At 36.3% G+C, this 14,857-nt stretch overlaps 2 protein-coding genes across 2 annotated transcripts in view; both read right to left on the reverse strand.

Moving 5' to 3' along the window:
* Window positions 1-14,857, reverse strand: part of LOC144856315 (ATP-binding cassette sub-family C member 9-like) — a 259,349-nt gene that overhangs the window by 187,302 nt on the left and 57,190 nt on the right. The gene's annotated exons all lie outside the window — the stretch shown is intronic.
* Window positions 312-14,449, reverse strand: LOC144855672 (uncharacterized). The gene is made up of 19 exons (XM_078713585.1): window positions 14,314-14,449; window positions 13,334-13,472; window positions 12,628-12,769; window positions 11,612-12,320; window positions 11,310-11,434; window positions 10,055-10,194; window positions 9,431-9,631; window positions 8,879-8,957; window positions 7,593-8,621; window positions 7,137-7,233; window positions 6,675-6,790; window positions 6,301-6,513; window positions 5,697-5,786; window positions 5,085-5,310; window positions 4,348-4,498; window positions 3,886-4,034; window positions 3,528-3,584; window positions 2,555-2,764; window positions 312-542 (listed from the first exon to the last, which is right to left on the reverse strand). The coding sequence occupies exons 2-18, from the start codon at window positions 13,448-13,450 to the stop codon at window positions 2,584-2,586; spliced, it is 3,822 nt and encodes a 1,273-aa protein (XP_078569711.1). The 5' UTR covers window positions 13,451-13,472; window positions 14,314-14,449; the 3' UTR covers window positions 312-542; window positions 2,555-2,583.

Below are 14,857 nucleotides of genomic sequence, written 5' to 3' on the forward strand. Positions count from 1 at the left end.
AACTACTACTGTCCACCCAAACGTACAGTATAGACAAATTGACACTACAGCCAAAGATAGGATCAAAGGACTGTTATGAGTTCATACATTGACATGTCGTTTGGTTCGATAGCCTTGGACTAATTGACGATACAAACTGGGGATTCCATTTGAATCTTAAATTTTGGCATTTGAATACACTGTTTCCTGAAAACAAAGAGGAATCACGTATGAAACGCCACAAATGACTTTATGCTTTGTTGCTGCTAATTATGTGCTACTATTGCTATATGTACGCATACACTTGTTATATAAGGAGAACAAAATTATTCATTTTCTAAATAAAGTTTTAATTTGTATAAAATAATATAGATATATAAATGTATATCTTACAAAAACTTAAAAATAATATAATTTCTTGAATGGGTAGCAAAACATTAAAAGAACAAGGTGAAATTTCTTTGCCATGCTGGCCTTGCAGACAGGAACAGAAATTAGCATGCTCTGCTGGGCACTACATGACCTACTAGATCAAAACCATCGCTGCAGGCCTACACAACATTCTGAAAAAGACAAACAAAAATGGTATACTTTATTATACGGACATTGCTTTCTTTGGGATAATAAAACATTTTAAATCCTCAGAAGAAATTATACTGTTCTCGAGGGATTATATTTTTCCAAAGCATGTAGCACGGATGCAAAATATAGTAATATAATATTTTCGATCCCCGGAATGGTATCATATGTGATGCCATTTCAACCAATCACATTCTATTAAATAAATAGGCAAAATAATACAACACACTTCAGTGTATCTTTTCCACTTGGTTAATTGTATTACAAGCCATTACAGTACAGAAAGAAATGACTGCTCCGTATCTACAGAACCTTTCGTAGCCTACATGTAGGTAGATCGTAAGTCATTGTTCTCTGAACGTAGCCTACAAAGTGTTGTTCGCACCTACGATGTATTTTTATGATAATTATCTACGCGTCGATCGTAGGGTGGTTTGTAGGGTTAGTAAACACCATTGTCATGGACAATACAAACAGAGTATTGTTCGCTAATTAAAATCCTATCTAAAGCTAGAAGACGTAAATTTTTGTAGCCGTCCTACGCATAGGTTATCCTAATTTGCCCGGACATCCGCTGGCGAGACGACATCAGGCCTGTGGGCCTCAGCTCAGGCAGAGAGGCGGCCTACACTATAAATTTTAATTTAATCCTACCTTGGGTTAGCAAATTATAAAAACAACACGACACCTAGGCTAGGACACCAACAAAATATATGCAAAACAAATATATATTCCATGTTAAGATTTAACATTAAAATTTAACAATTAAATTATTATCACGACCACAATTTGGAGAGGGAACAGTTTAGAACTTAGAGAGTATTATGTTTCATGTCATGTGATGCAAAATCCATGTACACGATCTTAATTACTGTTTTGCAGCCACCCCTCTCGTCGTACAGAGTAAAAAAACACGTTAGAGGTTGCGGTAAAACAGAGAGTACAATATCACGTTTCATGTCATGTGACCAAAAAAACTAGGTCTGTATTTTTGAGCGACCGACTGAACATTCTGATACTATTACGATCTTTTTTGTCGGCCTAGTTCATTGTGTTGGATCGTGTCTGTACGTTAACATCGTGGGAAATTTATATTTATATTTGCCGTTGAGTAGGTAAACACGCACGAAGGAAATGAGTACGATTAAAAAAATATATATTTCTTTGTAATTTACAACTTGGTCCTCCGCCAGTCAAAATTAACACATTAATTTTCACACCTTGTTACTTCACTAAGAACATCGTAGGGTTGTTTATTAAGGTTACGAACTCCCTACGAAGTTTAGAACGTAGCTCATTGAAAGTTGTTTATTGAGGTTACGAAGCCAAACAATGTAACATACGTAACCAACAACATAGCCTACAGTACGAAGCATACTACTACGAAGCTACTTTGTAAGAAAAGTTGAAGTATTTTCTTTCTGTACTGTAGTTCAACTATAATGGCAATCTAACAACAAGACACTCGAGCTTGCCTTGCCTTTGATCTTATGTCTGGCTGCGACAAATACCAACAGTACTGTACTATGTACATATTCCCTGCAGCGCACTGATCTTGTTGGAGCCACAGACAAACCCTTTGATCTACTCCGGAGCTCAGCATCCTGTTGTTAGATTGCATTGGTTCTACAGAATGGGAATTGATATTTAATGATGATAATGAACAGTGCTAACAATTTCGCCATGAAAGGTGGACAGATCAGCAAATCATCTGTAGTGTACGCTATCTATACGTAAAAAATTGGAGCTGCCTTTTTTCAATGTCCTAACTTTGAACATCAATTTATTAAGTTAATACTCTGACAGCACGATTAAGTGCTCCAAAATAAACCATTATTAGGGAGCTTCAATTTGTGACAACTAAGGAACTACTCATGCATATTGCTGGTCGTGTCTAAGCATAAAATCCGCCAAAATTGAATGAATTAATGTGACGTAACTGTTCCTACGTCGTCGCATATCAAAAGCTTTCCATTACTTTTAATTCAGTACATACGGTAAATATTCTCCAAAACAAAAAGTAGCTCAGCCTGGTACACAATTAGCATATCGATCATATTTCTTGGATTTCTCTCCGATTGGCTGTTGTTGGTCGTAAGGTTGAGAAGTTGCAAGACCTCTGTCGATAAGCTCCTGATGCAAGTATAAATCGTTTCCTGGTTGACTGGTGTCTATTAAAATGACGTGTAAAGTTCTGCTTGCCATACTGAAATAAAATGACAAAATCTGATGTAAGAATAATAATAAACATGCAAAAAATATGTGTGTAGCTGAAGATTTAGGAAGGAAAGATCGACAAATCCTGTGTAAGATCAACGATTGTGTATGCCACCAAAACATGGAACATAAAGACAACTGAAGAAGGAATTTTGAAAGGAACAGAAATGGCCAATGTGTGGTATTAAGCAGGCAGAAAGGAGAAACACAAAGAAGCTCATGGATGGAACAATCATGGAAGTTGTGAGGAGGAGCTTGAGATGGATGGGACATAGTTAAAGAAAAGATGCATCAGTAAAGAGAGCTTGGCATTCAAAGTTGGAGGTAGAAGAGGACAGCCAAAGGTGAGGTGTAAAAATATGGTGAAGAAAGAAAGTAGGAAAGTTGCTTTGGAAGAACATGATGCGCAGACAGGAAGAAGTAGAGAGGTGATGTAGCAGCCTGGAACGAGTGACAGTCAGTAACCCATTGGAAGAGGGAGAAAGCCGATTCAAATAAAAGATGATGATGATGACATTAGAACCCCTATTAAGGGGACACTTACATATGAAATGAACAAGGGGAACACTTTTTAGGGGACACTTTGTTGTGTCCTGAATTTATATTAATGGGACATCGTCGAGACCCAACAAATTGTCCCTTAAATAGTGACATGATATTAAAGCATATTTCCCTCTCTTTGTTTTAATAGGAAAGTGTCCCCTTTATAGGGGTATCCAAAAACAGTATTTAGATTCCAACTGGATACATACCTTGCCTTCACAAGTGCTACTAGGGTTTTATCTACCGTCAATTCCTCCATTACTTTTCTGAAAAGAATATCACAATACTAAAAATTCAAAAGAAAACAAATCTAGACTTGTTTGTTGGTCTGTCAAAACTACTTTAAAACTACTTAACAGATTTTGATTAAATTTCACTATTTTGATAGACATTGAACCATGGACTATTCTATTAAATTTTAGAGGCACACGTATTTGTGCGCATACTGCGCAGCGTACATAACATGAACTCCATTAAATATTTAGACATGATTCTGAATCTGTTTTCACGTTTTATACCTGTCAGAGCTCTAATTACGCTTTTTCTGTATAATCTATGCAATCTTACCTAGCTTCTTCCGTTTTCCTATCATTTACCGACACATTGTAAAGAAAACACTCAACAGCTTGGAAAGGAAGGTGAAGAAATTGTGGAAGCATAGGTCGCACCGATGATTCGGGCACCACCTCCGAATTTCCATAATCTAAATAAAACACCTGTAAGCAAAAAAATGATTATTCTAATTATTCTAGACAAAACAATTCAAATAACTTGTGCTTGTTTAAGTCTAATAAAAGAAGTTACAAGGGTATCTAGACAATTTTCTATATACAGATCACATGTGACACTGTGTTTACTTTAACCTTAAAATTAATTCCACGATATAACTGTAACATGTGACTAACATGTTTAACTATATCATGAAACTTATAAGATTCTGAACAAATTAAATAGTGCAGACACTCGTGTGTTTTTTGAGTGAAAATATGCAGAAATATGCAAAAGTTTTTAGGGAGGATAATTAAATACCTGTACTGTGTTTTCCTCTGCATTTGTGGATGTGACTCTAGCTCTATACCATTTGTTGTCAGCCTGGTACTTGCAACACACTAGTTCACCATCAGCTTTTAACAGTAAATCAGTGGTATGAGTTGTATGCGAAGACTTTCCATAAATATTGCTGATGGATATTAAAACAATAAAATAAGATAAGATAAGATAACTTTTATTGATCCTCAAAAGGAAATTCATTGCTCGTCATAATAAACAAAGAAAACACAATAAATACAAATATAAGATAGATATAAGATATTAAAACAATAGTAATAAGAATAACAATTTCCTTTTGTATATATACAATTCCAACAATCATTTTTCATGGTGCTGTGTACTTTAGATGTTACACTATTTAATGACATTCTCCCCCAACGGTCACGTCATGTCAGTGCTGCCAATTCTGGTGCTCTTTCATCATTCAACAGTGGCTGTGTGAGCTAGTATACTGGGGTAACTCTTACTCGTCTTAAAAGATGTACTAGGTTCTTAAAGTGCACACAACCATATTGTGTACACTGGACCTACGGTTTATAGTCTTTATATCCAAAAAAACTTGTTTCACCAACAACCATGGCAGTGAGCCTTGAACCCTTACCACAATGCTATGGATTACGGTTCCACTGTCTTAACTGCTCGGCCACACAATACAATAGAATGGGATAAAGTGTCCATGCAAAATGTATTCTGTCTTAGTGAAAGTATATACTTACTTTATCGACTCAACCAAGCTTTCCAGGGTCTCCCCCTCCTCCTCTAAAGCATGTTCATGCCGTTCTACCTTTACGTCCTGCAGTGCCTTGGCGCCGAATGGCAACTGAGCCCAGAAATGGCTTGCACTGTAGTAGGACTTTACTTGCATGGCAACACAGCTGCCCTCGTCCGGTAGTGACAATGGATTGTCATTCCAATATGCATCTACAGTTTCTCTTTTGATTTCTACACAAAACAATAATTGCAATAGTTTATCAAACTAGCTAACTCTATTTTTGCCTGGCCTATGTTTAGTACACATTATAGAAGGATTGTCTTTAATTAAAGAATTTGCTAATACCTCTTTCATAAACAAACCTCAAGAGTTTGCACAGACTCACATCAACACTGTGTACCATGGCAGTGTGTGAAAACTCTGCAGTTGAAGCGATGTGAATGAAAGGGGTATGTTTTGTACAGTATAGATTTGAAATAAAAATAAACAGTACTAACAACAATTAAAAGACATTTTAAGACATAAAAATTATGTAGAAAAGCTATTTTATAAAATTTTATTTAAAATACCAATTGTATATTTTGGTTTTTTTTGGAAAACAAGAAGATTTCATTACCTGAGGAATGAAGATATTGACAATTATCACCTTGGTAACACAAGTCACCCATTGCATAAAATCGACAGACCTTATTAGTTACATCACTTTCTGAAAATAATAACAAAATCTTGCTGAGTAATATCTGTCAGAACTCATATACCAGCTATTTTAGTATTATTATGCCAACCCCATCCCAGGGTTGTATGTGAAGTCCCAGGGTTGTGGGTAAGGTCCAATGGGTTTTGGGTAAGGTCCAATGGGTTGTGGGTAAAGTCCCAGAATTTTGGGTAAAGTACCAGGGTTGTGGTAAAGTCCAATGGCTTTTGGGTAAGGTTCCAGGGTTGAAGATAAAGTCCTAGGGTTGTGGGTCAAGTCTTAGGTTTGTGGGTAAAGTTTCAGGGCTGTGGGTAAAGTTTCAGGGTTTTGGGTTATATGATATGATCAACAAACCGGAAGACGACTATTTTCAAATAGTGTACGGTGCACAAATGCCTTTAGGAGTAAGCAACATGCCACAGGTTTCAACCCATACCTGCCACATGTCAGTTCAATATCCATACCATTACCCATAACAGCTCTCGAGGGAGCAGACGCAAGTAAATAAAATACTGTATATACATACTATAGCCAACAGTAGCTATGCCAGGATCATCGACATCAATATTATATGCATTCCGTTGGGATATGAAGTCCTCCATCATTGGGTTCCAATTATCTAGCGCCACGCTTTCTGCAATAATACACGAGTTGACAGGTTGGACAGATGACGGACTTTCTGTTGTTGGTGCACATTCCTGTTTTAAATCTTTATGATCAATCCTAACAACTGGAATATCTGAAAATACATTACATGTTGTTTGTTTGTATGTCTCACTGTTCAGTCTGCACTATCAAACCTTATGTGACAACAAAATGTGATGTACCAATATCCTGTATGGACACAATTTAAAAAAAAAAAAAAATTCAAATTACTCATTTCCTTTTTTCAAGCCTTACCGCATTGTGCCTCAAACATGTCTGATTCAGCATGACCCAAGGTCACCATCTGTTCATTGATGCATGACTGTACACCATCAATGACCTTTTTTAATATCACTTGGTGAATTACCATGCTAAAATAAAGCAAAACAATTGCATTCTATTAAATAAAAAGTACCTGTGCAAACTGCAGCAAGGTTTTCCTCTAAATTGACACTAATATTGTAAAAACATTTGTATTTTTGGAAAATCAAATATTTTTCTTTTCACATGCAGTATAACTACATTTTGTTTTCTCTTTAACCTAAACTTTTTAGGGTATATCATCTGATTATTTCGCTTATAAACTTCTACATTACAACAATCTAAAATAATACACCAATAGTTACTCTAATTGGAGTAACACAAAAACATTTAATACTGCAGTAACTGCAGTAGAATAATCTGGACATGACCACTTAGATCTTCCAGATAACTTACTTTGATGTTTCTTCGGTTGATATACATTTTGCTGAGATTCTTTGGAGGTACCCTGTAAGGTGAACAAACTGTTCAATGTCTTCTCGAGACCAACCATCTAAAAAAAAAAGCACACGTGGTGATGAATTTGATTTATTCTTTAAGCTTGGTTCACACTAAGACACAACGCAAGGATGTAGTTTATTTAATAATCCATCACTTCCAATTGGTCAAATTGTGTTCTTGCATTGTGTTCTAGTGAAAACAAAGCTTAACAGAAAATCACATAAACTAAAAATCTTAATAAATACCTAGTTATGTTGGGAGACCAAAACTACAATTAGAGCTCTGCCTTTCTTTTAGTAATACACAATTTATTTCTTAAGAGTTGGTGTAACTATGCTTTTCTTTCAGCTCTTACAATAATGCATTGCAGTTTTAAAAGTTTTTTTTTTAAAAAGAAATCGTCAGACTAACCTTCTGTTACTGAATCTTCTTTCGCATCTCTTTTCTTTGGGTAAACATGAGAAAGCGAACACCTGATCACCTGAGGTGGCAGATCAAAGAACCAGGATGGTAATTTACGAATTTCAGATCTACGAACCCACTCAGTATTCCCAAAATCCACATAGTGGATGAAAACCATCTCCACTTCTTGGTCAGACTTTTCCATTTTCCGCTTCATTTCAAGAATTTTGACTCGACACCATCTCTCATCTTCGGAGTATTTTGCAGAACAAATGGCACCAACATCAAAGTTTGTATCAACGTCTTCAGATGAACTGGTGTTCAAGTAGTCATTTAGTTCATCCATCAAGTAATCTAATTTAGGTGCATCACTACTAATGATATGCGAGTAAAATTCTGTAGGACTGGTGATGTCAGAGACTGCAATATTGATGCACATTCCTGCTTCAATTTTATCTTTTCTTTCAGCTAAGGATGTTGGCACTTCAGAGACCACCTTAGTTGTCTTTGCTTGTGGTACAGTTGCAGATTCGTTAAAAGGTGGTGATGTTTTAGGCAGCAAAGACTGGTTTGAAGTGACTGTTGGACGGTCCTTTACGTTTGTTTCCGATTGTGTAATGAAATCTTTCTGAAAAGATGGAATCCTGGGAGGTGCATTCTTCCTTGAGCTTATTCCAATTTGAATACCATCTTCTGATGATGCATCCGAGATTGATTTAGAGTAACTCGAAACTTTCCCATGACCTCTACCTCGACCTTTTCTGACACCTTCTTCCTTTTTAGGGGCTTTCTTGATTCCAATATCCAGTCTTGGAACACTGAAAGATTTACTACTACTGGAAAGAGAGACGCCACTTGAAGATCTTAGCTTTGTACTCTCATCTTTCACACTTGCGTTGTCTTGTTTCAACCTACTGCATATCATCTTGGCTTTTGTAATAGGACTAAGAACTTCTAGCTGATCCTCTGGTGTAGCTGGTGAGGAACCGATGTCTTGGCATTGTGACATAGAAAGAGCTACTTGTGGTTGACTATTACCTATATTGAAAAACATATAAATAGTCTGCAATAAAGTATTTTAAATTTGATAAATATTATATAGAGAGTTCAATTTAGCGTTAGGGCAAAAACACGAGAAGGCATTTGACTACCAATTTGAATTAGCAACACAGATAGAGCTGCCTTTGGTTGATGTAACACCTATATTGTGAAACAAAAAAACACTGCAAAAAAGTATTTTAAATGTAAACATTTTTATACTTTAAAAGACATGCAACATAAACAATGACTCTTACTAATTTTTTTCTTTGGTCTAGTGATCTGGCTAAAAGGAACAGCTTGTCCGTTTTTAATCATTAACTCAGCAACATTTACCTGAAACAATAAAAATGATATAGTTCAAATATCATTCATAAAACCATAGGTGTTCTGTTGGTATTTTGATACCAAAATAAATTCCCTGGCAAAATTAGAACTCAACTTTGTGTTCACATTTTGATGAGAATGGTGGCTATTTAAAATGGCTACCAACACCCCTGATGCATGAAAAAAATAGTAACATATGATTTTGAGGGTCTGACATATTAAATTTTCAGTAAAGACAAACAAATGCAACATTAGAAAGCTGACTGGAATATGTTGCCGTCATGGCTCAAATATGTTTCACAAGGGTACCAATATACTATAGGTTTAAACTCATCAACCAGGTATTTTAAATGTAAGAACATAAGGCCAGTTATCAAAAACATTACATCATTCATCCTATTATAAGCAAAATATGATGTTAAATTACACTGAATGTTTCCATTTTTAACAACACATAAATAGATAATATTGCACTATATTACCTTTATTGTTGGTGACGTATCTTTATCTGTAAACACTGAATTACTAGCCTGGTTAGCCACGAGGTCATAGGTCAGATCAACCAACGGTGCTTGTGTACCTGGACGGAACGAAACTGTCGCAGTCAGATTTTGATTGACAACTAGTTTGACAAAAAATAATGTGTGCTCGTGGCTCCAGCTTTTAACACCTGGCGGCTTCACCTGAAAAAATAAAATAAAAAATGGAATTGTCAATTTTCCTTCGACCACCTAGTAAGATTATAAAAGAGTGATTGCATTACAGATGAAAACAATAATTATGATTAATATAATATGTACAGTAGCTACATATAGCACTTTGCTCTTAGCCTCTTCACATTATTACTCCGGTCATTTAAATTAAACATGCACAGAGCTCCCATAATGTTGCAGCTAGTAATCAATGCAGTTGTATTTAACCCTACCAGGTACCCATTTTTACATCTGGGTGGAAAGGAGCAAATGTAAAGTGTCTTTCCTAAGGACACAAGCATTGCGACGAGTGATGTGAATGATATAAAATTCAACGCCTAATACACAATGCCACACACGTTACACACACTGCGCCATATGCCTCACAAGATGCAGATGATCACTGAAGTGTACCTTAGCTAGACCAGAACAGACTGCTTGTGCCTGCAAAGAGGCAAACTCTGGCAGTAGATATCTGAGCCTGTTTAGTGGCAGTCTTTCACAGTTTCCATAATCCACGTATACAACCTTTACCTCTACTTCTGATCCATTTACTGTAAGAGATTGTGAGATCAATATGGTGTAATCTATTTGGAAACTTTTTTCAATGAAAGAGTACATAATTATAATTCAAAACTTCTATCATCTAAAACTCTCAGGTTTTTTCTATAGTCGCCACAGATTTACTTCTTCATCAGTACTTCTATGAATGAATGATTAGTTGGGAACATGAACGCTAGTTGATCATACCTAGTACCGTATTGATCGTACATCATTCGGGAAAACACCTTCTAACTCAATGCTAAAAAAAAAATAAATACTCAACAGAAAAACAATAAAAGCCTTAATAGAATAAGTAAGAAAACCTGTCCAGGCCAACTCAGACAGCATCATACGACGAGGCCCGACAAAACGTCTGTTATTATTATTTTATTCTTCATACTGGGTAGCATCTTCGGTCAAAGACTGTTATCGCTGAGGGCGCAGTGTATGATGAGTTTGTGACAGTGGATGTGTGTGAACTAGTACACCGAGGTAATCCCTACTTGTCTCGAAAGATGTACTAGGTTCTTTAAAGTACACCAGAACCATGGAGCGAGTGAGCCTCAAACAGTTGCCAATGTTCACTTGGCCACACACTAGACTCGTCGGTGCTGTCTGAGTTGACTCCAAATGAGAAGAGTTGTCTAGAGAGAGCATCGGGCATAGTTTTTAGGATGTCGGGAGAACTATAAAACGTGTTTAATTTACCCCTGACGAGGCGACTTGTCAGGCCTCCTCATACGACGCTGTCTGGGTTGGCCTTTAATAAATTCCCCTACAGTCAATGAGATTAGTGTCTTGTAGCATAGTCAAATATGGACATTAGCATGTCAGTGATTTTTAAAAATTAAATGCATAAAGCTTGGTTCCCACTAACGACACGAAATGCCCTTCCAATAATTGTGATTGCCCCCGTCTGCGTGAAATAAAACTTCGATTTTTGCAGCACCGTTGCATCGTCAGTTCCCACTTGTGATTACGCAGTACAGAACTTTACGTCAATACGTCATTGTGTTGTCTTATGTTGCATCGCTATTGGTAACCACACTTAAGCATACAAAGTATTATGTCAAGCGAGGTTACCAATATGATTCATGATATAAATAGAAAATAAAAAACAGTTTACCAGATGGATATATATCAATGATTCGAGTTCTGTACCAGCAATTGTCTTGAGTAAAACATGAACAACAAGCCATACCAATTACTGGTATGGTGAGACTGTCACCTTTGCCTCCACCATAGGCTACACTAAATAATTAAGAAGATCGATATTTATTTATTTCAGCAAACAAAAGAAACAATTCATGCATAAAACAGTAAATATATATAAGCGTTCATCTTGGGTTTCCCCAGCTAAAACAAAAAGCTATACAACAATTTATGCAGAAAACATTAAAAATATACCATATTTATTTGATTGAATACCTTAATCTTTGCATCAATGATGCTAGTGATGATGACACTGGTTGGATCCAGAAGATCGATGGCGACACCACCTCAGTCACCAGCACCTTAAGAACTGTGCCATCAGTAAACGTACTATTTGGTATTTTCGGTTGCATAGCAGATTGCTGAAGGAGTTTAGAGATGGTATCTGGTTCATATTTGATTCTGTGAACGATGGCACTACAGGTCTCTTGTTGAGTTGGCAGGTTGCTTGTATTGCTTTCAAAGCTGCTGGATCTCTTCATTACTGGTGGTTTGGCGATCTCTGCAACTTGTACAGATGCAGTGTTTAACTGACAACCATCACCAGAAGGCTTGTGTAGCAACGACTGATAGTTATCAAGACAAGATCCTTTAATCAATTGACTACCACCATGTTCTACCTCAAACCAATTTTTCTTCGCAGAATCCTCTTTGATGGATGGCACATTTTGTTGCACTTCTGAAACACTACCAATCGTTTCGATACCTCCAAGCTGGTTGAACTGCGTTTGCTGGAAAGAGCTCTGGTAGCTGAGGCTATGATCAGAAGCTACAGAGATACCTTCTTCAAGCTGTGTCTTGACATCTACTGACATAGATCCTGTAACAGACCCAGATTTTTCAGAAGGTACATCGTTGCCTTTTGAACATTCAAGATTGTCAGACACAGATTCTTCGCCGTCTTCTTCATCACTGCTACAAGTATCTAGTTTTTTTACAAGAAATAAAAAATTAATAACCTTTATGCACTTAACGAGTGTTCTCATCAGAAAGCGACCAACGTATAGTTAGACATAGCAAGTACCACAATCTTTGATTTCATTGTGAATAAATGAATGAACACTTTTTCCAGGATGCACGACACAAAATGACCCTGGCACTATTGACCAATAACTAGTTCTTCTTATCTCCAAAGCTTTTAAAGACCACTGTAGTATATTTTTTTTTACTTTTAAAGGAGTGGAGTAAAATTAACAATATTATGGCAAATGTTAACAATTCAAGTAGTTTACCATTGTCTAGTGTTGGAAGAGAAGTCCTGATAAGAAATAGTGTGTCTAAGCATCCTTCTAACTCTTGATTTGCTTTAGAGTAATTCTTTAGAAATGACTTGTTATCAGATTGTGTGATCAGAATTCGAGCATCTGAGCATGGCTAAAAATTTAACATCAATTGTGAAATTGCATATTAAAGAAACAAATGTGTGTGCGTTTTAAATAGTGACCAAATTCACGCAACAACGCAAGGCAAAAGAACACTGGAAAACAGCGCATATTCAAAAGTATGCGGTGCACCAGGTCAAAGTCTATGGCATGCTAACATTGACACGCAACAAGAAGATTTGATTTCACGCAGACGGGGGAAAACACAATTATAAGAAGGGCATTTTGTTACGTTGCGTGGGCTGCGTCAATAGTGGGAACCAAGCTTTATCGAATTACATAGTTTCGTCTGCTTTTTTAGCGTGTTGTTGCCACGTGATTTGTGACTTCCACTTATACGATATAAATCACTACAGAATGTGTGTATTCGGACCCCAAAAAAGACGTCGACTTAGACGAGTTCCAACTTAGAAAAATTCAACTTACAAATAAAAATTACACAGTAATGTATAGGAAAGAAATGGGATTTTCATAAAAATTTGACTTTCGCGATTTTTCGACTTACGCGAATTCGATTTGGGTGGAGTCAACTGTATATATGAAAATATAATCTTACCTTTGAGATGATGTCATCAATAAATTTATACAAAAAACTAGCTTGCTCTTCAACAGATAGAAGTTTTTCATTCAATTTTTTTTTCACCTCCGCTACAACCCTCTTCTTGGATGACATTTTAAATCATATGTGAACACATCTTTAGTTTAAAAAAAATTCAAATATTAAACTCCTCTAGGTAGATATATGGAGAAAATGTAGAGATTTAGCTGTGTAAAATATCCTATGAATTTCAAAATGTTTATAGGGGATTGTGGAAGCACTAGAGACAATACAAGGTGTAATGTTTAATTAATTTAAACATACAGTACAGTATTCATATTTTAACCTGTTAATGTCAACCTTATAAACATCTGTCGTGACTTTCACGATGACTGGTCTTTTTAAGAGTTTAATGGTTTTGTCATTCGATTTTTAAAATTGTATTTATTATAAATTTCTGTTGGTTTTAATTCTGCTGCTCTCTGCATTGCATTGTTTGTCATTATGACGTCTTCCGTATCATGAAAAAGGTGACATTGAAAGGAGAAAAGCTGAAAGATGATCTACTCTTATTATTATCATAAGCACAAGGGCGGGTAATGGAATGTAACCAGGGTAGCTCCCAATCTACCAAGCAACAGGCAGTCTCTGATTAACTCCCTTCATATAGTCTATAATATAATACTAATAATAAGACATTTATTACTACATTAGTGGAGGAGTGTAGAAACATAATATAACATTGAAAGCAGAGATGTGCTCCATTACACTAGAGTAGGCAGAGAGAATTCCACATGATTTCCTGTGAAATGAATAGGCCTACACTCACGAGAGTTGTCTAGGCCTATATGCTAGTCATGGCCATGCCACCATGGTACCAACGGGTTCCAACTCAACCGGACCGTGCCATGTGTGGTGCTATTCTGCGAGTTTGACAGCTCTCATGTCGGCCTGGCATAACTTAACTAATTTATATGTTAAAACCGTATTTTACTTACGGAAGGGTAACTACAATGTAATTAGTTTATTATAAACTATTCTGAGTTTGTGTAGGCTTTTATCAAACAGCATATAAACGGTTAAAAAAACAAGCTTAGAGCAGTTGATTTTCGTTACACTCCACACAACCATGTGCTTTCGATCTGGCGCTATACAAATCAAAACAAACGAGGTATGAAACGCAAATGTGGCCAAATTGACTTAATTTGTATCTTATCCAGATACATTACACAAAAGTGACATAGAGAGATCCAGAGCAGTGCACCATTTCTGCTATTATGAACGCCTAAATTGGATCCATGGGGTCTACACAAATACGATACGCCACTAGGGTGGTTTAAAAAGACTAGGCCTATATCATAGTTTAATTATATAACAACCCCATCCACCCCCACACAATCGGTCATAAATTTCCCCCCTCTAATGACGTCGTCCTTACCGGTATCTATGTGAAAGGTTAAATAGTTCTACTGGTAGCGCACTGTGTTTAATTAATTTATTCCTTGGAATAACAAATACTGAATGAATGTAAAGATAATAAGG

The sequence above is a fragment of the Antedon bifida genome, chromosome 11 (assembly GCF_963402885.1).
Source record: "Antedon bifida chromosome 11, ecAntBifi1.1, whole genome shotgun sequence".
Taxonomy (NCBI): Eukaryota; Metazoa; Echinodermata; class Crinoidea; order Comatulida; family Antedonidae; genus Antedon; species Antedon bifida.

Bases quoted from the DNA above. Each gene is read 5' to 3' on its own strand.
- LOC144855672 (XM_078713585.1), bottom strand. From the start codon at position 13,450: ATGTCATCCAAGAAGAGGGTTGTAGCGGAGGTGAAAAAAAAATTGAAT. The intron at 8,622-8,878 runs GTAAGAGTCATT...TTTTCAATATAG, and splicing joins TAGACCAAAGAAAAAAATTA to GTAATAGTCAACCACAAGTA. The intron at 6,791-7,136 runs GTAAGTTATCTG...GCTTTATTTTAG, and splicing joins TCAACCGAAGAAACATCAAA to CATGGTAATTCACCAAGTGA.